The sequence below is a fragment of the Loxodonta africana genome, chromosome 17 (assembly GCF_030014295.1).
Source record: "Loxodonta africana isolate mLoxAfr1 chromosome 17, mLoxAfr1.hap2, whole genome shotgun sequence".
Lineage (NCBI taxonomy): Eukaryota > Metazoa > Chordata > Mammalia > Proboscidea > Elephantidae > Loxodonta > Loxodonta africana.
In genome coordinates, this window is record NC_087358.1 from 59,934,644 (window position 1) to 59,957,853 (window position 23,210).

The 23,210-nt window shown below is 41.8% G+C and overlaps 1 protein-coding gene across 4 annotated transcripts in view; it reads right to left on the reverse strand.

Moving 5' to 3' along the window:
- The window catches only part of VWA8 (von Willebrand factor A domain containing 8), a 473,608-nt gene that overhangs the window by 82,350 nt on the left and 368,048 nt on the right, over positions 1-23,210 (reverse strand). For all 4 annotated transcript variants that reach the window (XR_010318190.1, XM_003412602.4, XM_064270072.1 and 1 more), the window contains one exon: positions 1,578-1,686. Coding sequence is in view for 3 of the 4 variants with exons in the window: in XM_003412602.4 (XP_003412650.2) it covers positions 1,578-1,686 (109 nt within the window). In the remaining variant the exon portion in view is untranslated. The remainder of the gene's footprint in view (positions 1-1,577; positions 1,687-23,210) is intronic.

Here is a 23,210-nt window from a genome sequence, read left to right on the forward strand (position 1 = left end):
CTTGGCTGTAATCTTTATGAGAGCAGACTGCCACATCTTTCTCCCATAGAGCAGCTGGTGGGTTCGACCTGCTGATGTTGCAGTTAGAAGCCAGGCGCTTAACCACTGCACAACCAGGGCTCCTTAAGATAAGTGTGAGAATAGGGAAGGAAGGGACTTTGATGATGAAAAGGTAGTCAAATGACCTAGAGAGCTAAGTACAAAGTAGAGAATTGTGAGGGGGGAGAATTACAGAGAGAAAAATAGAGTTTGAGGCAATCAGCCTTGATAGCTGGAACAATTAAGGCTGAGGGAAGCAAAAGCAGGGTCTTCAGTCTGGAGAGAGAAGCTCGCTGGTGGATTCAAGCTGAAGAATAAGCGAAAACTTCCACTCCAAAGCAGTCCACTGCTGACAAACCTACATCTGGCCGGCGTGCTCCACAAGGCATTCCATATGGGTTAAATCTTGCTGGCTTGACACTGATTTCCAGATCAAAGGGCATGTCTAAAAATACTTTTTCTTTAAAGCTGATGCTTGATGAATAAACAGAGTAGGCAAGAAGTCCACAGGCCTATTTGGTAGTGCATTGTCCCAGCACAGAAACTCATTTCCTCTTGAGGCTGCCAAGGGCAAAAGGCACAGACCAAACCAAGGGAAGGTGAAGTAGGGAGTTCGTGCCAGCACTCCCAGTGGAGATAAGATCAGACGGTGCTCTCACAGTCTGGCCCTATTCCTTTGGCCCAGCAGATGTGTCTGCTCCAGCTGCCACAGAGGAAAGAGGAAGACGGCAGTCATGGGAACAATGTGCTAGTAAGGCGGCCAAGAGGAAGGAGTGAACCACCGCCATCAACTCTCTTATCTCAAGATCCTGCATCCTCAACACACTCACTCTTGAGATGTGGGAGACAGGGACCATTTCTTTGAGAAGTCAGTTGGCTAAGAAAGAACTCACTGAGGATTTCTGGCATGATCCCCAGGGCAGGGAATTTAAAAGAAGGGATTAACACTTTAATGAATATATTACACATGCATTCTGCAATACTTTGTGCTCAGTGCTTTACGATCATAATCTCGTTTAACCTTCACCATCACCTGAAGGAGCTCTGGTGGCGAAGCGGTTAAGCACTTGGCTGCTAACTGGAAAGCCGGTGGTTCAAACCCACCAGCTGCTTCGTGAGAGAAAGATGTGGCAGTCTGCTTCCATACAGGCTACAGCCTTGGGAACCCTATGGGCCGTTCTACTTTGTCCTGTAAGGTCGCTATGAGCTGGAATCAGCTCGATGGCAATAGATCTGTGTTTTTTTTCAGTTTTATAACCTTGTGAGGCAGTTAATATTATGCTCCATTTACTGATAAAACAACCCAGGGAGGGTAAGAATAGTTTTAAATCATAAGGCAGTAGAATCTACCAGACACGAAATGCCACGCTCTTCCCATGTTTTGATGTTGAGCTGGGGCAGAGGGTAAGAGGACAATCCGACTGACTAAAGGCTGAGAGGAAGGCTGTTCCCTGGAGCCTTCTCATGGCAGTGTGCTAGCTACACAGGCTTGTGGGACTTTGTGAAGCCCAACCCGGGAGAATGCCCATGTTACCAACCTGTTCCACCAGCCCACGTATTGCCACCCACGTGGGGCATGTTGTCTGGGTCCTCCTTCCCATGTTTGGGAGAGCTGACATCTTCACCACTGTCTCTGTTGACTGTTATCTAAAAGTGAAGAAGTGAGAGATTGTCACTATCCCATGATCAAAGCCAGGAGTGGCATGACAGAAAGACTTCTATTCCTCTAAATCCTCAAGGTATTCCATAACCTCAGCACATAGGACACAACAGATGCTTGTGTTTGGCAAACATGTCATCAGATTCGTGATCCATTTAGTTGGAAAGTGGATGAATTACATGAAGAAAAGGAGCTGACCCAGGTTACAGCTTCAGAATTCTCCTGATGTAGAACATGTCGCCAGCACCTATTTACACAACTGATCAGACTTACCCAGAGCAGAGAAAGTGGATCTTACCAGAGACTGACACTTTCTCAGTGGCTCAAAGAATCACTGCCCAGCTGTTCCAGCCGAGCCACAGTAGATATACATGTATCTACTACCTATTCTCTGTTACCTATCTATTCTCAAAGAAATCCCATTACTCTGAGAAATGCCATTTTGTATAAAATACATGAAAAGAAACCCAAAATGTATGCATATCTCAGTGATATATATATCACTGCAATAACTGGCTCAAACACAGCAATGATTATGAGGATGGTACAGGATCAGGCAATGTTTCCTTCTGTTGTATACAAGGTCGTCAAGAGTCAGAGCCAGCTGGCCAGCAACTAACAATGGTACAACACACACACACACACACACGCACACACACACATACACACGACGACTTATTTTTTGAGGCTATTCTAATTTTATTATGGTATTTTGTAGCTTTCCCAATTCATCTTTGTTTTAAAACTGGATTTACTATACCTGCAATTGAAACAGCCTAAGCTACACTTTAGCCCTCTTCTGTGAGAGCCTATAGCAAAGATGTGGCTCACAGGTCCCCAATTTCTTTCAACACAGATTCACCAAAAGGATTGAAAACCACTTAGGAATTCCAATTCTAGTAGTCAGTTTGTAGATACTACTCCACAATAAAAACAACTGAAAACGTTCGTATTTCATATACAGCACGAGCCTGTGCTCAAATGTAATGATTTTCAGGGAAGAGCAGATCAAATATTCATTTATTTGTTCAAATAAGACTTAGAATGTTTTATAGGTAGGGGGCACCATGAGAAGCCCCATGGAGTGAAGCCTACAAAGCCATGGAGGAATGGTCACTGTCCTCAAATTGCTGACAGTGAAACAGGGGAGCTTGCAGTGGGCCTGAAGCTAGGTCAGTCTTTAGAGAGGACCCACCCCTTGCTAGTATGTGGGCTCTTCATTCTTGACGTTGGGATCAATGAAAGTAGGTAGGTAATTTGACGTCTTTGCAAATAAAATGGTTATTAAAAATGAATTCAACACAACTTCCATTGTCTTATGTCCAGATTAGTTCACTTGAAATGTTAGGACATCATAAAGAGATTTTAATTAACTGCATTTTTCTGCCAATGGCTTTGGCAGCATTAACAAAGGTTTTGCTGTAATTTCAGTATATACCAAGAGAATTTAGCAGCCAGGACATTACAATTGATATGAATCCCATAGACATAATCATGCTAAAAATGAGTGAAAATAAAAAAAAATTTTTTCTTAAACTATGCTAGCAATATTTGGAGAATAAATGACCATGTAAAATACCTTCTCTAGAACATGCCACCACTTTCCAATTTGCTCATTGAAAACAAACAAACAAACAAAAAAACCTACTGCTGTTGAGTCAATTCTGACTCATAGGAATCCTACAGGAAGAGTACAACTGCCCCATAGAGTTTCCAAGGAGCACCTGATGGATCTGAACTACCAACGTTTTAGTTAGCAGCTGTAGGTCTTAACCACTACGGCACCAGGGTTTCCAATTTGCCCATAAGGTACTGTAAAAGATATGCTGCCTATTAAAATATGTCAACTGAGTACAAGAATTCTAGACCGGCCTGGCCAACAGAACTTCCTGTGATGATGGAAAAGTTCGATACCTGTGGTGTTCAATATGGTAGCCATTAGCCCGATTTGGCTACTGAACACTTGCCATGCAGCTTGTGCAACTGAGGACCTGGGTTTCTAATTTCGATTAGTTAAACTAAAACAGCCATACGTAGCTGGTGGTTCAGTGCAGTTCTACTGCAACACAGGGACGAGGTTGCCTCAGCCCTGGCGATGCTGTTTGGAGATCTTTGCACCATCCTGCAGAAGCTCTCCATGAGAAATAAGGAAAAGGAAAAAAAGAAACATCTCAAAATCAGGATAGGATTTTGTCCTATTGCTAATTTAAAAAAATCTATATAAGCAGTATGACTACAGTCTAAAAGGTTTTTTAAAAAATAAACATAATTGAACTTATACATAAAGATACCTTTATTACAATAAAAAGATACATTTGTTTTTATACATAAAGATACATTATTATAATAATGTTGCATTTTCCTAAACACTTCTGGACTACTTCTGGAAGGATCTTCAGAATCCATGGAAGGTTCTTTTGGAATATCTTCAATGGTGTCAATTATGTTCTCTTTAAAAATGGATATGATTTTTTAATAAACCTCCAAAGGACACTTGGAGTTGATTTTTGGTATAGGCTATTTGTTAAGTTGCTGTGTAGCCTTTGGGAAGTCACTTAACTTCTCTGGGCCTAAACTTTCTCCTAAGAAACAAAGAGGTTTGAACGAAATGATTTTCTACCATTCCATCCAGCGTTGACAAGCTGTGCCTGATTCAATGATTTCAAATCTGGTACATAAGGCAATCAGACTGGGATTTTCGTCAAACCCAGGTGCAATTATACAATACTTAAACCAGTTTGCTTTTAAGGGTTGTGACACTTTCACGGGCCAATTTTAAAAGGGAAGTTCTAAAAATGGTTTGCAAAATGACACCATTATTGGAATAACTGCTCCGAACACTAATCCTCACTTTTTAATATATATTCTGTTACGTCATTTAAAAATAAATAAAAGAGCTTTGGAAGAGGTGTGAAAAGAAAATGTTTATGTGTTTTAGTAACTTTACTTCCAAGGAGCCCTAGTAGCGCAATGGTTAAGTGCTTGGCTCCTAACCAAACGGTGGCAGTTTGAACTAACGCAGTGGCTCCTGAGGAGGAAGACCTGGCAATCTGCTCCCATAAAGATTACAGGCTAGAAAACCCTATGGGGCACTTCTACTGTTTTGTAAGGTTGGTATGAGTTGGCATCCAACAACCACAACTTTATTTTCATCAAACATTAGTGATCTCTCTTCAGACATTTCACACAACCCATTTATTCTACTTTAAGAGAACAGCCTTTTAAGAACAGCTACTAAAAATGATGGCAAAAGGCAAAAGAAAGAAAGCCTCTAAAAGAGCCCCTCTGAGTTACTCCAAAGATCTAGCTCTTGAAATTGCAAAGACACCTATAATGGGGTATTGTATTATGGATTGAACTGTGTCCCCCCAGTGTTATAAATCCTCACCCCTATACCTGTGATTATAATCCCATTTGGGAATGGGCTTTCTTTATGTTGATGAGGCAGGATTAGCGTAGGGTGTGTATTAAATCCATCTGTTTTGAGACATAAAAGAGCAGATTAAACAAGCAAGCAAGCAAGCACAGATGGGGGAAGATGTGCCAGGCCACATGAGGATCACCAAGGAACAAAGGAGCAGAAGCTGAAAAGGCACAAGAATCTTTCCCACAGCCCAGAGAGAGAGAGTCGTCTACAGCCAGTGCCCTGAATTCAGACTTCAAGCCTCCAAATATGTGAGAAAATAAACTTCTGTTTGATAAAGCCACCTACTTGTGGTATTTCTGTTACAGCAGCACTAGATAACTAAGACATGGGCCATCAGAAGCCAGCAGAAAACGGGCTGTGAAATTTCTGGGCAGAAGGGAACTGGCTTCTCTTTGCCACCTCTGTGTCTTGCCAGGCCATCTGCCTCGGAAATGACTCTGGTCATGTTACCAACAACAAGGCAGCCCCATGTCAACCCTGAATAAAAATCTAGAGATGTTTAAAAACCAACAAATTCTTGACAAAAACAATCACCAGCCAAATTCTGATTTATTCCAGAGAAACACATAACATAAAATACTAGGGATATTTAATTAAAAGCAAGGTATTTGGGAGAGTGTTATGGAGTTGAATTGTGTGTCCCCAAAAGGCATGTTGAAGTCCTAAGCCCTGTTTCTGTGAATGGCATCCTGTTTGGAAGTAGGGCTTTTCATTTGTTATGTTCATGAGATCATATCGGTGTAGGGTGGGTCCTAAACCTAATCCCTTCTAATAGTGTCTTATAAAGGCAAATGTGGACACAGGGGGACAGACACATGGGGGGGGGGGACACCAAGTGAAAACAGAGGCAGGTGCACCTATAAGCAGCAAAGGGGCACTGAGTACTGCTAGCAGCCACCAAAACCTAGGAGAGGCCCACAGAAGGAACCGACACGGCCGACACCCTGAATTCGGACTTGGAGCCTCCTGAATGTGAGAAAATAAATGTCTGTTTTTTAAAGACACCCATTTTGTGGTATTTTGTTATTACAGCCCTAGCACAGGGAGTTGAGCTAATTTTGCGTCATTTAATGGATGTCATTATACTCACTCATGGGAATACATTTGTCTAGACGGATGGAAGCAGCACATCTGCCAAGGAGGCATCTCTGACATGAACTAACAAGGATTCATAACGAGTGCCAGGCAGGAAGTACAGAACAGTCTAACCCAGGAACTGGAACAGAGACCAGGGAAGGCCTCTCATTTGAAAAGGCTTGTTTCCCAGGGACAGGAGTGTGCTGAAGAGCCACCAGTCCTTCAGAAAAGCTGCCACACTGCTGTCTGCTTTCACGTGTGTGTGGAGAAGTGCTTGGACTGCATTTTCTCTGAGGGTTGAAGGAGCTCAAGTCATTCCAAGGACTGAGACAGACACTATTATGTTCATTAAAGGGATCAAACATTTTCCCAAGCCACAAAATATCGTGAACCCTTACATTTTTGATACAACCTGATGTACACGCCAAGACCCCTGATGGGCTTCTCACAGCCAACAAACTCCACTTCCTTTTAGGTAAAGTGTACTGTAATCCTAAGAACTGTTCTCCTCTTACCTATGAAATAAATTGGAAAAAACATGGATCTTGTAAATTATAACTCTTCTTTTTAAAGATGTTCCAGGGCAAAGCAGCCCAAAGCTGGGGCAGGGAGGGGCCATGACTCATGAAGCCCTGTAATTCTGACGAGGCCCATATATTCGAGGCTTCTGCTCAAGCTCATGATTCTTAATGGTCATCTGTAAAATATATAAATAGCCAGAGTATACTCTTGGAAGAAAAGTTAGCTATCGGAGGTATGACTGGACAACACAAAAATCACCACTTTCCGCCTGGAGACTAAGTGTGGTGCAGCAGACATTTCTAGTTGCTTATCCAATAGCCACTCCCTCTTTCTTTCTTTTAAACAGAAGTCAAATGAATTATGGTTGGTATTTTTTTTTAATTAAAAAATTAAAATTAACTTTTTAAAATTAAGCACAGTCATCCCATTACTCTTTGCTAGTGATTGGTCTGGGGGAAACCATGTGACCTGAGATGTAGACAAAGCCTGTTAGGAGGATTCTGGGAAAGATTTTCCTCCCAGGTAAAAGAAGAGAAGGTCACCAGGAGAGCTCTTTCACCGACTTGGATACATTCCCTCAACACACAGACACAGACACACCCTCCCCCACCCCACCCTCATTTCCTGCCTTGGGACACAATTGAGTAAGGATGTGATGGAGGAAGCCGTATCCTCCATCTGGTGACCATGTGGCAACAAGAAGAAGGTAGCAAGGATGGAAGAGCCTGTGACCGCAGTGACATTGTTAAGCTTCTGAGCCAGTCCTGCAGATACTTAATTTCAATCTACAAAACAGAATGCTCTTCAGAAGCAAGGATGGCGAGACCACATCTTGGTTACCCTGGACACATTAGCAGGAGGGACCAATCCCTGGAGAAGGACATCATGTTTGGTAAAGTAGAGGGTCAGTGAAAAAGAGGAAGACCATCAACGAGATGGATTGACACAGTGACTGCAACAATGGGCTCAAACATAGCAACGATTGTGAGGATGGCACAAAATTGTTCTGTTACACATGGGGTTGCTATGTGTCGGAGCTCACTCAACAACACCTAAGAACTATAATAAATGTCCTTACAGTTTAAGCCACTATCAGTTGGCTTGTCTATTAGTTGGAGTCAACTGCATGCAACTTAATGGACTCATGCAGTAAAGGGATGAATGAGAGGCAGCGGGGCAAGAGAAGTTATTGTCTCTACTTCTTACTGAAGAGTCTTCCTCCTAACAAGAAGACACGCTTCAAATTTTCTGACATTAAAAATTGCAGCAACTTCAGCACAGAAATCCTACCTACTTGTTACAGCTACCTATTCTATTTTCTTGATTGGTTAGCAGGCAACTGAATCATTCATTCATTCCTTCTCTCATTCACACAGTTCTGTATATGTTTTTGACGGATCTACTATCCACTGGGAATACAGAAATACATGAAACAGGATCTCTGCCTTGAGAGAACAGAGTGTAAAGAGGAGCAGGCAAAGTCACAGCACACTGTGATCGGGTCGTAATAAAGTACTGAAAACATCTGCTGAGAAATGTTGTCTGAGGTTATACTTATTTCTTTCATAAAAAAAATAGATACAGTGAAAGTCACATTAGTACATCCCTGAAGAATGACGGTCTTTCATATAAAGTCAGCTGGTTTAAAAGAAAAAAAGCCAACCACTACCAATTTTCATAAATAACATGTAGCTTTTACAATGATAATACATGATAAAAATACCTTTGCCTATAGGTAGTTTCTATGTGTTCCAACTTTGTCCTCTGGCAAAGCCATCGAGTGTGCAATTTATCTCTATTCTTTCCTTGCTTGGTGAGAACAGTGGCCTTCAACCACTCAACAATTTTTGATCATGAAAACTGATAAATTACACTCTAACTGACATTCACTCATACTAAACAACCCCAAAGGGCATTCATGCTTTGAGTCCTTTTATTACCAGTTGAGAAGTCAGTCTTTTTTCTTTTGTTAGAAAGTCCAGGAATCAGCATGAGGCAGAGGTGATGGGATGAGGTGGGGTGGGGACCATGCTGGACTGGCCCTGAAGACAAACATATATTAGGGACTTGCGACATTACAGGTGAGAAGCATCATGGATGGTCCAGGGACTGTCCTGTAGAAGTCCTTGCTTCAGTGGGGTGGGTGCAGTCTGCTGGATAAAAGAGGCTCCTTTCTTTTTCCTGGCCCCTCCCTCTGCATCTTCCTCAGCCCTTCCCAGCCTGACTTTGAGCTGGACCCCTTTGCCCACCTCTCCCAACTCAGCCCATCTCTGCTGTACCCTCCTCCTCCTCCTGTCTGTCTGAATACTTCTAGAGGCTTAAGCAGATTTGTTTCTGGCACAAGTGATACACTTGGTGAATACACAAAAATATTTGAAACTGTAACTATAAACACCCCCTTCCCTTATCCGATGTTCTCAAACCCCTCCCTATGTGCATCCTATGTTACTCCCTACCTGAGTTTATAAAGATTCTGACAAAGAACTTTCTCACTGCAATGACCCTTCACTAAGAGCCATTGCTATGCAACAAAAACACCCAGTTCAATTAAAATGAGCAAAAAAAAATTACCGATTTCACAGACAGGCTAAAAGTAGGGCAGAATATCAGTTATTAATATTTTACTTTACCTTCTATTATATAAGAATGGTTTATGTGTACTGCCTTTTACATAAAAAAAAAAAAAAAGTTGCCATGGAGTTGACTCTGACTTGTGGCGACTCCATGTGTGTCAGAGTAAAACTGTGCTCCACAGCATTGTCGATAGCTGATTTTTCGGAAGCTGATGGACAGGCCTTTCTTCAGGTGCCTCTGGGTGGACTTTCACTTAGCAGCTGAGTGTGTAACTGATGCCTTTTATGTCCAAAAAAAAAAGAAAAAACCAAACCCAGAGCTGTCAATTCCGACTCATAGCGACCCTTTTAGGTAGTAGGTGCCTAATGCATGTGCATTATGTGAATGAGTGGCAGGATGCCCAGTGACAAAATCCTAAGAGTTTAACCCGCACACAGTCCTCCCCGCAATGAGCTCTCAGGTAGAGCCTGCTGAGACCTTTCCTGGTTCTGCCTGCAAGCTCAGAATTAGCACACCATGGGGCCCACCACTGGCCAGCAGGAAGCCATCTAACAGAGGCAGGAAACAGGCTGCCTTGCTGGTTCTGGACTCTTCTTAAATCCTGGTTCTTGTCTCTGTCAGCTAGACTCTGGTCCCTACGAAGGCCTCAGCTCGGTTAGTTTTGGCCAGACCCCTCACTGGGCTCCGGATGGGCCTCGAGCCTTGGGTAGTGGCCTCATTCCTTGCTCCCGGTTCTGAGAGCTGTTTGAACGGTTGACCAAAACACAGTAATGGGGTTGCAGAATCCATTAGAAGCCATTGCTCACTTTACTCAGGGTACTTCATTTATTTACTGTCTCCCTGATATTTAAATTCAAACAGGAACAAAAATGACGAAGAATTTTAGGAAAATCTGGCAATATGAAACGCAGAATGATGGAATCAAGAAGATATTTTGTGGGATAAGATGCTGTAACTGCAAACAAATCTTTAAGGGAAACCAAATTTTTTATCACTATGTGTAGGTGAGCGTCAAAAACACATGCTAAAAAACCAGAACTGATTGGCACAGCTACAGTCAGTCTGCGGCACGGAGACACAGCCCTCCTGCTGGCACTCTGCAGAGCGCAGTCAGTATTCCAAACACGCAGACAAAACAACTGCTAATTACACGCAGAGACAGCACGGGAGAGACAAACTGTCAGGGCTTTCTAGATTCTACCCTTTGTATTCTTGCCTCTTTATTTTTAAAAGCCTTCAAAAGGTTACCACTCAACACTAGAGTAAATTAAAGCCCAGCCATCAGACCTCCACATCCAAAGAAAAGGCCAGCAACATAAGGCAACCTCAACTCCAGCAAACGCTGTGTGAAGGCATTGGCTCTGTTATATACAAAGTGGTCCCGGCAAGATACATCTATTGCTGTGTACTTTTATTATGATCAAAGCTAACTGGTCTCTGTGGCATTTCCTGGACAGGTGACTTCAGTCTCATACCGAAGTCTTGTGTTTTCTCCAAAATATATAACCTATTTGGGAATGTTGGCATTGTACATGCTGTTGTGCTTCTCATGTCAGCAGGTGTCATGGATTGAATTGTGTCCCCCCAAAATATCTGTCAACTTAGCTGGGCCATGAGTCCCAGTATTGGGTGATTGTCCACCATTTTATGTGATTTCCCTATGTGTAAATCCTATCACTGTGATGTAATACGATGGATTAGTGGCAGTTATATTGATGAGGTCTAAAAGATTAGATAGGGTCTTAAGCCAATCTCTTTTGAGATATAAAAGAGAGAGGCAAACAGAAAGACAGGGGGACCTCAGACCAGCAAGAAAGCAGAGTTTCCTTTGGACCTGAGGTTTCTGCGCTGAGATGCTCCCAGACCAAGGCAAGGCTGATGAGAAGGACCTTCCTTCAGAGCCTACAGAGAGAGAAAGCCTTCCCTTGGAGCTGATGCCCTGCATTTGGACTTATAGCCTACTGTGAGAGAATAAATTTCTCTTTGTTAAAGCCATCCACTTGTGGTATTTCTGTCACTAGATGACTAAGACAGCAGGATTCTCTGAGGTGTTAAGTGTAGCTAGGGCAAGAAAGGGTGGTGGAAAAGGCCACACTCACCACCGCAGTGGGCAGATATAAAAGGGGGTCTTGATCCAGGTTCTAAAAATCCTTTGGACGCGTTGACTGTGCAAACCCACTGTGGGGGACTGCTGTTCTCTGAAAATGGGGATGCTGACTGAATCAGTGCTGGGCAGGGCTATCATGACATTATCCCTGTGGAAAGGCACTTCCAGCAACTGACAACGGTTTTCCACTTTCTTTATTTCCCCTAAGTCCTCACATGCGGCTATTCATCACTTCTTCCAGCTGTCCTTCATACACGTGCTGGTTCACTTTCTCAAGCTACAATAGTATTTATGAAGCCAGCCACTACCTACTGACATTTACTCAGCCATTTCCTCAGGTTACCTGGAGCTTCTGTAAAACCCGAATTTTAACATTCAGTGATACAGACTTCCTTTGTTTCCGACAGGCCCTTACACACCTTTTGATAGCTACCGTGGGTCGAAACTATTAATCAGAACACAAACTATTAGTGTGAGGAGAGTCCATACAGTAGTAAACTACAGACCCACACACACACAACTCAGGAGAGCCTGGTACCCCGCTCCTTAGCTGACAGCGCTCACAGTCTTGTGATCCAAGGTTCACCGTGTGAGGGAAGCTTCCAGGCTGCTGCACCAGCTCAAATGGGTGGAGAGTATAAAACAGCACTTAGAGCATGGGGAAAAAGTACAATATTAAGTGAACTATAATGTATACTTTTAAGGAGCCCTGGTGGCGCAATGGTTAAGCGCTCCACTGCTAAGCAAAAGGTTGTCAGTTTGAACCCACCAGTGGCTCCATGGGAGAAAAGACCTGGCAATCTGCTCCCATAAAGATCACAGCCTAGGAAACCCTACAAGGAAGTTCTACTCTGTCCTATAGGGTTGCTATGAGTTGGAATTGACTTGATGGCACACAACAACAATGTATACTTTTATTTTAGTACAGTACAATGCATGTTATGTGTACACACACATACATACACATGCACTTATAAATTGCTTACAGAAAATATTTCAGGTGTAAGTATCATTGCAATGAATCAGTGCTCTGGGGTGTGTAAGATTATGTGGCCAGATACATAAACTGGTATCATTACTAGGTTGTGAACATCCAGAGGGTAGGGACTGGGTCTTTTTCTTCCTATCATCCCTAGCATGCAACACAGTCCTGGTGTATTGCAGATGCCCAGTAAACGACTGGTGAATAAGTGAATGGCCGAATGACTGGCATTGCCACTGTGGCCATTTCAGAGCTGCAGGGTGCCTTTAGCGGTATATATGCTGCCCAGAGTATACAGAATCCTGATCATTGCTCTCCTCAAACTGAAGGAGGCAAGCTAGAAAGCAGGAGCTTTGGGGTGGGAGAAGTCTACTGACTCTTGCTTTGTGAAACATTCTTTTAATATTTAGGTTGTGAAGGTTCTTGCTCTGTGAGCAACAAAATAAGAACACCAAATAACAATGAGTAAAGATTTCTAATTAAATTTAGGAGCCAGTGTATATGATACAAATTTATGTATCATTGATATTGAGCAATATGATAATTAGATGCAAACAATTTGGATAATGAGTATAATTCGGGGGTTTATATAGTTAAATATAAATAAGTTTGTCATTTTCTCCTTTGTATTTGTTCTCCAGGATCTTCAATAGTGTGAATTTGTCAGTTTCCCATTTATACCCTGAAACTCTTACTTCTTAAAGGGCAAGCCCTGGAGGGACCAAATTACTGGGCTGAGGGCTGGGGACCAAGGTCTCGGGGAACATCTAAATAAATTGGCATAACATAGTTTATAAAGAAAATATTCTACATCCTACTTTGGCAAGTAGCGTCTGGGGTCCTAAAAGCTTATAAGCAGCATCTAAGATACTTCACTGGTCCCACCCCATCTGGAGCAAGTCAGAATGAAGAAAACTAAAGATGCAAGGGGAAGGTTACTCCAAAGGACTAATAGACCACAGCTACTAGAGCCTCCACCAGACTGAGTCCAGCACAACTAAATGGTACCTGGCTACCACCGACTGCTCTGATAGGGATCACAATAGAGGGTCATGGACAGAGCTGGAGAAAAATGTAGAACAAAATTCTAATTTACAAAAAAACAAAAACAAAAACACCAGATTACTGGTTTTCTGACAGAGACTAGAGAAACCCTGAAAGTATGGCCCCTGGACACCCTTTTAACTCAGTACTGAAATCACTACCGAGGTTCGCCCTTTAGCCAAAGATTAGACAGGGCCATAAAACAAAATGAGACTAAATAGGCACACCAGCCCAGGGTCAAGGACGAGAAGGCAAGAGGGGACCGGAAAGCTGGTAATGGGGAACCAAGGGTAGAAAAGGGGAGAGTGTTGACATGTTGAGGGGTTGGCAACCAATGTCACAAAACAATGTGTATTAATTGTTTAATAAGAAACTAATTTGTTCTGTAAACCCTCATCTAAAGCACACACACACACACACACACATATACACATACACACACACACAGAGGCAAGCCCTGGATACCATTCCAACAGGTTCCTTCTACCTCTGCCTTCCATGGTTCCTCTTTCTCCCCATATTCATCACACTCATCTCCCTCTGTGCCCCTAGTCTGTGGATTCCTACAGCAGTGCCAGTCTTGTGTGGCTCTGGATGCCAAGGGCATGGTACAGCAGAAATTCTGGGACACAAAGCTATATGCGTCTGGCCAAAGGAACCATGACATGGTCACTAGGCAATGAAGGGGATCATGCAGAGGGGAGAGGAGGCATACAAGGAGACTCTAAATTAATCCACAGTCTTGGGGCTACATTGAGGTGAGTGAGGGGGCAGCTAGGCCTTCCTCTGTAACCTCCCTGTGTCTGTACTGTCTTCTGTTATAACATTACAATTCTCTGTGACACTTAGGAATTACTTCTGTCTGTCTTGTCCACTGACATCTTTGTACCCCACGTCCTAGCAACTGCAGTATTCCAGCTGTGCATCCATGCAGCTGTGCATCCATGCAAGATAGCTTAACAGAGCTCTGGTTTTAAGAAACAAACTTTATACCCTACTTCGACTTATTCTGACAGAAGCCTGGATGTTGTTTTGTGGAGAAAGTGGAAGAACACTTCAGGACAGTGAGGCCAAAGAGAAGATCCTACATGCTTCCAGGGAGTAAAACTGACAACTGACAATGGAGCAATACTGTTAAAATTCTGAGGGATAATGATTTTATACCCAGCAAATCTAGTAACTAAGTGTGAGGTCTCAAAAAAAACTTACTTCCAATGCACTGGAAGAATATTTTCCATCAAAATGAAGCAAAACAAAGAAGAGAAATAAATGAGATACAGAAAGCAGGAGCTCCAACCTCAGAGAAATATCCAGAATGATGGTGAAGAAAGACTGCTAGAAGACAGATGTAGGGTGTAGAGAACTACTCCAGACCGGAGCCAGTCAGGAGACTCCTGGCACGATTCCCCGAAGAAGACAAAACTGCTGGAATACCTAATATTTAAAAACACACTGTGATAAGGTTTACACCACTGGGGGAGAATTTGAAACTGAATTAGTGATAACTACTCAGAAAGCTAAGACATTTTTTAAAAAGAAGAAAATAAAATGTTATTGTAGAAAAGTGATCCAAGTACACTGCATGGCTCTGCTGGGTGATAATGTTTCACACAGTGTGATGGTTAGGTTTTGGTTTCCAGCTGTTTGGAAACCCTATGGGGCAGTTTTAGTCTGTCCTATAGAGTCACTACGCGTTAGACTGCACTCAATGTCAACAAGTTTTTTTTTTTGTTTGTTTATACAACATTGAGACATGTTCTCAAACTGGTATTTCACTGTGTTTGGGTTCAAAATTCTTTATTTTATGTTATGTTCTTACACTTGCATAGCTTTAATAAATTTACTTTACGACTGTCATTAAAAACTGAAATTATAAGCAAAGATTATAATCAACAAATATGTATTGACACCTACTGTGTGCCAGGCATTGGGAATAAATAGTGAATAAAAAAGACAGTCCTGGTCTCTGGTCTCACTATACCCAAAGTCTAATGAGGAAGCAGTCATAAACACAACCGTTCAGGCTTACCAACCGTATTAGGGATTTTGTACCTTGGGAAGGCACAGAAACACTTTAAGCGGGAGAATGGCATGATCCTATTATGCTTTTGAAAAGACTGCATCTGGCTGTTATCTGAAGAGGAGTGTGATGAGTGTAAGAGTAAACGTAAGGAGACCAGTTAGGAGCACAGCGCTAGCCCAAATGAGAGATGGTGGTGGCTTGGATGATGGTAATGGTGTGAAGAGAAGTAGACAGGCTAAAGGGATATCTGAGAGGTAAAACTGACAGGGTTGATGATGAACTTGATGTTCATAAACAAAAAAAGTGCTGTTAAAGAAGGCTCCTAGGATTCTGTCATGAGCATCTGAGTGAATGAAGTGCCAAGTACCGAGATGGAGACCGTTGTTCATATGTGCAGTCTGTGACATATCCAAGTAGAGGCGATGAATAGAGGGATACAGGGGTCTTTCCGTTAGCAGCTAAGCACTTAATCTTTGCAACACCAGGGCTCTTTATCAACACATTTATGCATTATCAACCCACCTGGTGGCACGGTAGTTAAGATTCGGCAGTTTGAATCCAGCAGCCATTCGTTGGAAACACTACAAGGCAGTTCTACCCTGTCCCTATAGGATCGCTATGAGTCGGAATAGACTCAGTGGCAAAGGGTTTGGTTTTTGGTTTAAACTCTAAGTAAGGAGCCCTGGTTGTCTGCTAACTGAAAAGTTAGTGGTTGGAACCCACCTAGCGCCTCTGCAGGATAAAGACCTGTCAATCTTCTCCCATAAAGATTACAGCCTAGAAAACCCTATAGGTCAATTCTACTCCGTCTCATGGGGTCACCAAGAGTCACTGACTCTGTGGCACTGAACAACAACAACCTCTAAGCACCTTAAAGGCAAAAGCCCATAGCCCACAGCTGAATTGTACAATGTGTCTTTCAATAAATATTTTCAACCTTTGAAATAGTTATATAAACCAAAGAGGAAATGTTATCTGATTTATACTAATTGGCTTTATATACTTTGAAGAAGACTCCTGGCATAAAGTGATGTATCTCTGTGAGAACAAAGGGTTTCCAGAAACAGCAACATATCAACAATTGGGTGGGCCACGTTTGGAAGCAACTTGCTTTTATGTGGGTCACATCTCTACTCCATCTTACAATTCTCAAAGAGCCCAATGTAGCCTCACAAAGAAAATTCAAGGAAATGAGACAACCCCCTCCCCCGCTCCTATTCTTCTTAGATACAAAAGACCGATAATTATCTAAAGTATTCCTCAATATGAACAAGATGAAAAAGTGACATTTGCGTCTGCAAAAGAGTCTATTCACGTCAGTGTTTTCAGCAGAAGCCAAGCCATGGCCAGGCTTAGAGAATGCTCACAGGAGTCAATTTTGGCTCTCCCTCATGTTGCACAGACCATAAATAAAGAGAAATAGTTTAACAGGCAGCCAGCCCGCATGGCTCATAGTCACCCCTAGGGAGTGATAAAATTCTCCTGCTGGTAGACTTATATAAACCAAGATGCAGTGAGTTTTTTTTAGGTTACTCCCACTGCTCAATAAACTTGAATGTTTTTAACCTAAAAGATGGCTAGACTAAAATGAAAAATAAATCAATCTGGCATGAAAAAGCAATCATTCTAAGTGTTGGTAGATTAACTGAAACATACAGGAGATGGAGTTCGGAGATTTAAAAATCATATGCATGCTAGTTAAAAATCTCCATTTCTAGCTTTTGTCCTCATTTTAAGCACACTCAAGGGCTTTATCTAGTGATTGAGCTACATAATGCTAAAATTGGGGCTTCTAGGCACAGTGGTTAAGAGCTTGGCTGCTAAACAAAAGGTAGGCAGTTTGAATAAACCAGCTGCTCCTTAGAAACCTTATGGGGCAGGTCTACTCTGTCCTTTAGGGGCACTGTGAGTAGGAATTGGCTCAGCAGCAAGGGTTTGGTTTGGGTTTAGTTTATCCAATCTCTGACTTGTTTATAATATTTGAAACAAAAGATACAATGCGTTTCAAAGCCTGAAGCTTCTTACAAATTTATCTATCATTTACGGCAATTAGAAAAAAAAAAGTATTTTACCAGGTAATAAGGCAATCCAGTCAAACATTCTGATGATGATGAATCCTTGGATGCTTTTTTTTAAAGCAAAAAGAAAGTTTTATTCAGCATATATTCAAAAAGGCAGAAGTGGGAAGCAGACAAGCACGCTGCCACAGCTATGCCTGCCTGAGTCCAAGGAACCTTCCAGAATCATCAGTATATAGGAACATTACAAAACGAGCAAAACCATTGAAAGCTTCACCTTTTCACAGATTGGCTAGAAACTGCGATTCTACATTTTGAATTGTCTTTCTTAACAATCATTGGTACAGGTTTCAGTAACGACAATCAGGAGGGTCTTCACTAGTCCAACAAATTTTCCAATCACTAAATGCTACCAGAAAAAGATAAGAGTAGAAAGTCTTTTTTGTTCTGTCTGATTGGCTCATGTGAAAGGTTCCCAAAAAGATGTTTTCCAAGATGATCCCAGCTGTTGTCTTTATACCTCAGTTGATGTGTCCTTGTGAGTCCAGCTCCAGCTGGGTCCCATTCTCTATGCTCGAGGACAGGGAATAGTGATTCCAATATTATTTTATAAATCATTTCCTCCTTTTGATAGAAGATTGGAGAAAACACATCTATGATCAATACCTGGACTTAGTCGAGCGCCTAAATGGCAGCCATTGCAAGTTCTTTAAACTCACAATGGTGGTTTTCCACTGGATACCATTCAGTTCTTCACCAGGATTTTAAGTAAGTGCAGTGTTCTCATCAATCGCATTGCCGGAGTGAGCAGACACCATGTACAACATTTTAGCCCAAGGCCTTTTTTTGCCTTTTAGGTGCGTAAGACAATAGAAGATAAGTTTTATTATGCCTAGTACTGTCAGAATGCAGACTAAGAATACTACCATCCCTTGTAGTAGTAGTGTTCCAGCTCCAGGTACTTATTCCTGCTGGTGTTTGCAAGGGTGTTACAGTATGTAACCAAGTAGCTTGCTGTCTAATTCTATGTACATCCTGTTCTACCTCTCCTGTTATTTATTTAAACGCAACAAGAGGTATTTACTACAGCACAGACTATCTTCTTGGACTGATAAAAAATCTAAGGCTATTCTGCTATCTCACGTCAGCTTGGTTTATGGGGTCAGAGATCGCTGTTGTGTTTCCATCCCCTTCAGCAACTTTGTCTGCTATTAGTCCCAGAATGATTGATAAATTTCTTAAAGATTTCTTCAATTCAACTATACAATAAGTAGAAATTAAAGCTACCAACCATACCCTGAGTGTTGGACCAGTGAGTTTTCTTCTGACTTTCATTTTACAATGTGTAACAATTCAACATTACCTTTCTAATATTTGGAAACTCTGGTGGCAGAGTGGTTAAGAGTTTGGCTGCAAAAAAAAGGTCAGCAGTTTGAATCCACCAGGTGCTCCTTGGAAACTCTATAGGGCAGTTCTATTCTGTCCTATAGGGTCGCTATGAGTCGGAATCAACTCGACGGCAATGGGTTTGGTTTTTTTTATGGGTTTCTAATATTTACTAGTATCATTACTATTAATATCTAAAGATAATCCTAAAGTTCCCAAAGTGCACTGCCCATGCATTCGCCAGGGATCTAAACAAGAGATTGCCCACGTAAATTCACTGTCAGTTGGGAAAGGATCATCTAAATTAGTGTAGTTGAATCTACCACACAAAAGCATATCCATAAACAGCGCACAAAGTTTGTCTAGAGGAAACAGAAGGTATAGAAAAAATTACGTGACAACAAAGTTTCCATTAGAGAATTTATGATTAGCAAGATAATATAGGATGGACCTCTCCCGTTAGAGGTCTTCAGTTAATCTCTTTAAAATATACTAAGTGTTCTTCCCAAGGGCAAGCTGCCCCTCCTTGGTTTACCTATTAACAGTCATAGGACACTGTCTCAGAAGCAGAATTGGAACCTAAGACAAAATGGAGTCTGAGCCATGAGGTTGATCTCCTCTGAGAACCTGGTTTCTTTAAGGTACATAATTTTCTGCATAGTAAGAGGGTGAGAGCTTGATTACAAACATTAGATAGGTATTTCAAGACACCGTCATGAAGACTAATTAAACCAACTACTGATTTACCCTAAACATAACTCCCAGTCCGATCTTTGAGTCAGTTTCTTGGAAGTTTTTTTTGAAAGTGATCTTTCCAATTTATTAAAGCAAAGGGCCATACAGTTAAGAGCTTTTTTCCATTTAAAAAGAAAAAACACAAAAACAATCAAAGAGGACAAGATAAACTAAAACAGAAGCAGGTTGGTGAATCAGTCTGAGAAGTCCTCCGACCCTGTCCTGATCTCTGAGAAGCAGGCGGTTTGTCAACCATCTGCTAAGGAAAAACAATAGCACACTTTCTGTTCTAAATAACTCTTGTTTTGTTCCTCAATGATAATTCTTGCTTTTTAAAAAAAATCTTCAAGCACTCACTTGAATGAAGACAAGGATGAGAAGGACAGGCAGGGGAGTTAAGTGGCCCAAGATATGGATAAAAGGGCTGCGAGCATTTTCTGAGGGAAGGAATGTATGACAGTGAATACCTAGAACCAGAAAAGCAGTTCTTATAGAAAAGAGGTAATCTTAAAAAGTAATAAAACAAGACAAATCAAAACTACCCACTGGAAACCCTGGCGGCATAGTGGTTAAGAGCTACATCTGCTAACCAAAAGGCTGGCAGTTCAAATCCAACAGGTGCTCCTTGGAAACTCTATGGGGCAGTTCTACTCTGTCCTATACACTTGATATAGGATCACTATGAGTCAGAATTGACTCAATGGCAAAGGGTTTGGGTTTTTTTTTTGTTTGTTTGTTTATTTCATTTTAAATAATAAAATATTAATTCTACGAAGAATAAATAGTTTCTATTTTTTTTTTTAAGGGTTTAGAGATACACTGGTTTTTAAGAAAATTATAGTGCTTTTTTTTTAGTTAGAGTCAGGTAGACGATTTCACTTTGAAATCCCTGTAGTAATTTAATGGTTGGTTTTAGAGACCTGCTTGGGTAATAGCATGTCTGGAGTTCCTTTGGAATTCCAAATCTTATGTGTACTAGCTCGGCTTTTTTTGTAGAGGGCTATTAAAATGTCCACTTGCCAGTGAGAAGTCAGTATAGCTGTGGTACTGAGTATTAGTATTAAGGCTCCTGCTATGCTTTTCTTATTTATCAAAAGAAAGAAATTTCCATTAATCTTGGGAAATTCTGACCGCGAAAATAATGTCTCCTCTGGCAACCACACATCTTAGATAGCAAGCTAAGCAAGCCAGGCTAATCTGCATTCACACCGCGTGGTGCTCTAGAATGCAATATACCTTTATAATGCATAGAAGGCTTTTACTGAAAAACAGTAAGTGGGAGGAGCAGGCTAAGCATAACATTTTCTTGGCACACACATGATTTATATGATCATATATTCTGGATCTATACTTCCAAAACACCAGGGTATTTACACATGCTCTGTATGTACACAGAGAATGTACAAAACTACATTCTGAATAAAACAGAACAAATGGAAATAAAATGACTAATGACCTGTTGATCACATGCCCACTGTGCCTAGGACAGTCCCAGTTACTGCCTGTTGTCTCAGTGTTATTATTAACAGCATTCTCTTCAGTCTTATACGTGGAATTATGATTTTTCCTATAATAGCTCTATATGTAGGTATAACCCAGCACCTTGCAGGAGTCTGAGTTTATTGCTTCATTTGGCCATTCAATTAAACTGTTTCTTAGCAGCAATCTCCACGGGCAACACCAAAGTCATCTGATAGAAGGAAGCATACATAATTGTCTATAAAGATATGTTTATTCCAAGCCTATATTGGCAGCAATCTTTTGAATATGAAATTTTTTGAATTTTGAAATTTATCTTCAAAATTCACAGATAATATTTCTGGTATCTGTTTCCTAAAGTGGCTTTTTATTAAACACGAGAGCATAATAGAACATTTTCAGCTTTTTAAGGTAATCCTGACAACTGTGGCCACCGAGACCCAAATGCTGCTGTGCCCCAAGTCAGTCCTGCGGCTTGTCCCACTCTCATTTTGTACCGGAAGTCTAAGCTGACCTCTTGCCTTTTCCCTTGAGACAAGGCCCTACCTTTCCCTATTTTGCTGAGATCACCCAGTTATCTTCTAGTAACTGGGTCCCAGTTTGGTGCTCTGTTGTATGAGTCCATGCTTTGGTTGCCTGCCTTGTCCTTTCTCTGAAGCTTTAGGAACCCTTTATGCTTTCGGATCCTGAACCTTTCCTGCTTGGACTCCGGCCATTGTCAGTCATCACGCTCTCCTAATTCTCTACTTTGCTTGTTCTTCTTGACAGGAAGGATAGACATTAAGGATCTTTAATCTTCGAATAGCTGGCATCTAGTCCAACATCTGGTGCATAGAAGATTCTCAAACAGTTGTTCGATGAATGAATGATGAATGAATACCTTTTCATTGACTGTAGCTGGCTTTCCTCCCCAGTGCCACCTCTGCCCTGACTCTCTCCACTGTCAACAGGGCTTACCAGTTACCACTGAGTCGACCTTGACTCATGGCAACCCTGTGTGTATCATAGTAGAGCTGTGCTCTGTAGGGTCTTCAGTTGCTCATTTTTCAGAAGTAGATCACCAGGGTTTTCTTCCAAGGTAGCTTTGGGTGGGTTCGAAACTCAGCTGCTAACATTTTCGGTTAGCAGCTGAAATGCTAACTGTTGGTGTAACCCAGGGACTCCAAACAGGGCTTAAAGAGCTAGTGTTGTTCAAATATACTACTCTTGAATGAATTAACACAGGCACAGAGCTTAAAGAACACTGGGGATCGGGTAGATGGTATGTCCCTAATAGGCAGCTGCACAGAGTTGTACAGACTGGGTCTCGGCTGTGGCCGTGTGAGTGGGGCTCAATCCATACAATGCTCAAATGACAGGCATTAGGCTCCGGGGAGGGAAGCTGGGAGAAAGGGGCTCTTTTTTTCTGACCAGTTTGCCCAGAGAGGGCCCTTTTCGCAATCCATCCTCCCTGTGGGAGAACCTTTCTCTATTCCATTGATTGGCCCTTGTGAGCTGGGAGAGACCCTCAAAGGGCTATCATTTCCACAAGAAAACGTTTTAAGTGAGTTTTTGGCAAGTGCTGGTCTTAAGAAGTAAGCACCTGAGGAGTAGCAAATCTACTATCTCTTTTCTTGGTTATTATTACAGATGAAACCCAGTATCTTTCTCCTGTAAGTTCACAGAGACTGATCTAATCAGAATTTAAAGGCAAGAATTTAAGTATGGTAGCTGATTTTTTTTTTTTTTAGCTGATTAACTCAGATGCTTTTTCTTTTGCCAGGATATTAAAGCATACTTTTCCCAGGGAAGGAGGCGAATGCTCATAGCCTTGGGGAGACCCTCTGGGGGGCTCTCTCAGAGGATTTCCTCTTATTACCCTTTAGTATCCAGGTGAAACCTAGGCCTGTGAAACTGTGAGAAAAAACAGTATAGGGAGTTGGTTTGCCTTGCCCATAGGCGCTTTTCTAGTATGATCAAGAAGGAGTCCTGGTGGTACAATGGTTAAGCGCTCAGCTGCTAACTGAGAGGTGGGCAGTTTGAAGCAACCCAGCGGCTCGATGGGAGAAAGACCTGGTGATCTTTACCTCAGGGAAGTTTCTAGCCAAGAAAACCCTATAGGGCAGTTTGACTCTGTCACATGGGTTTACTATGAGTT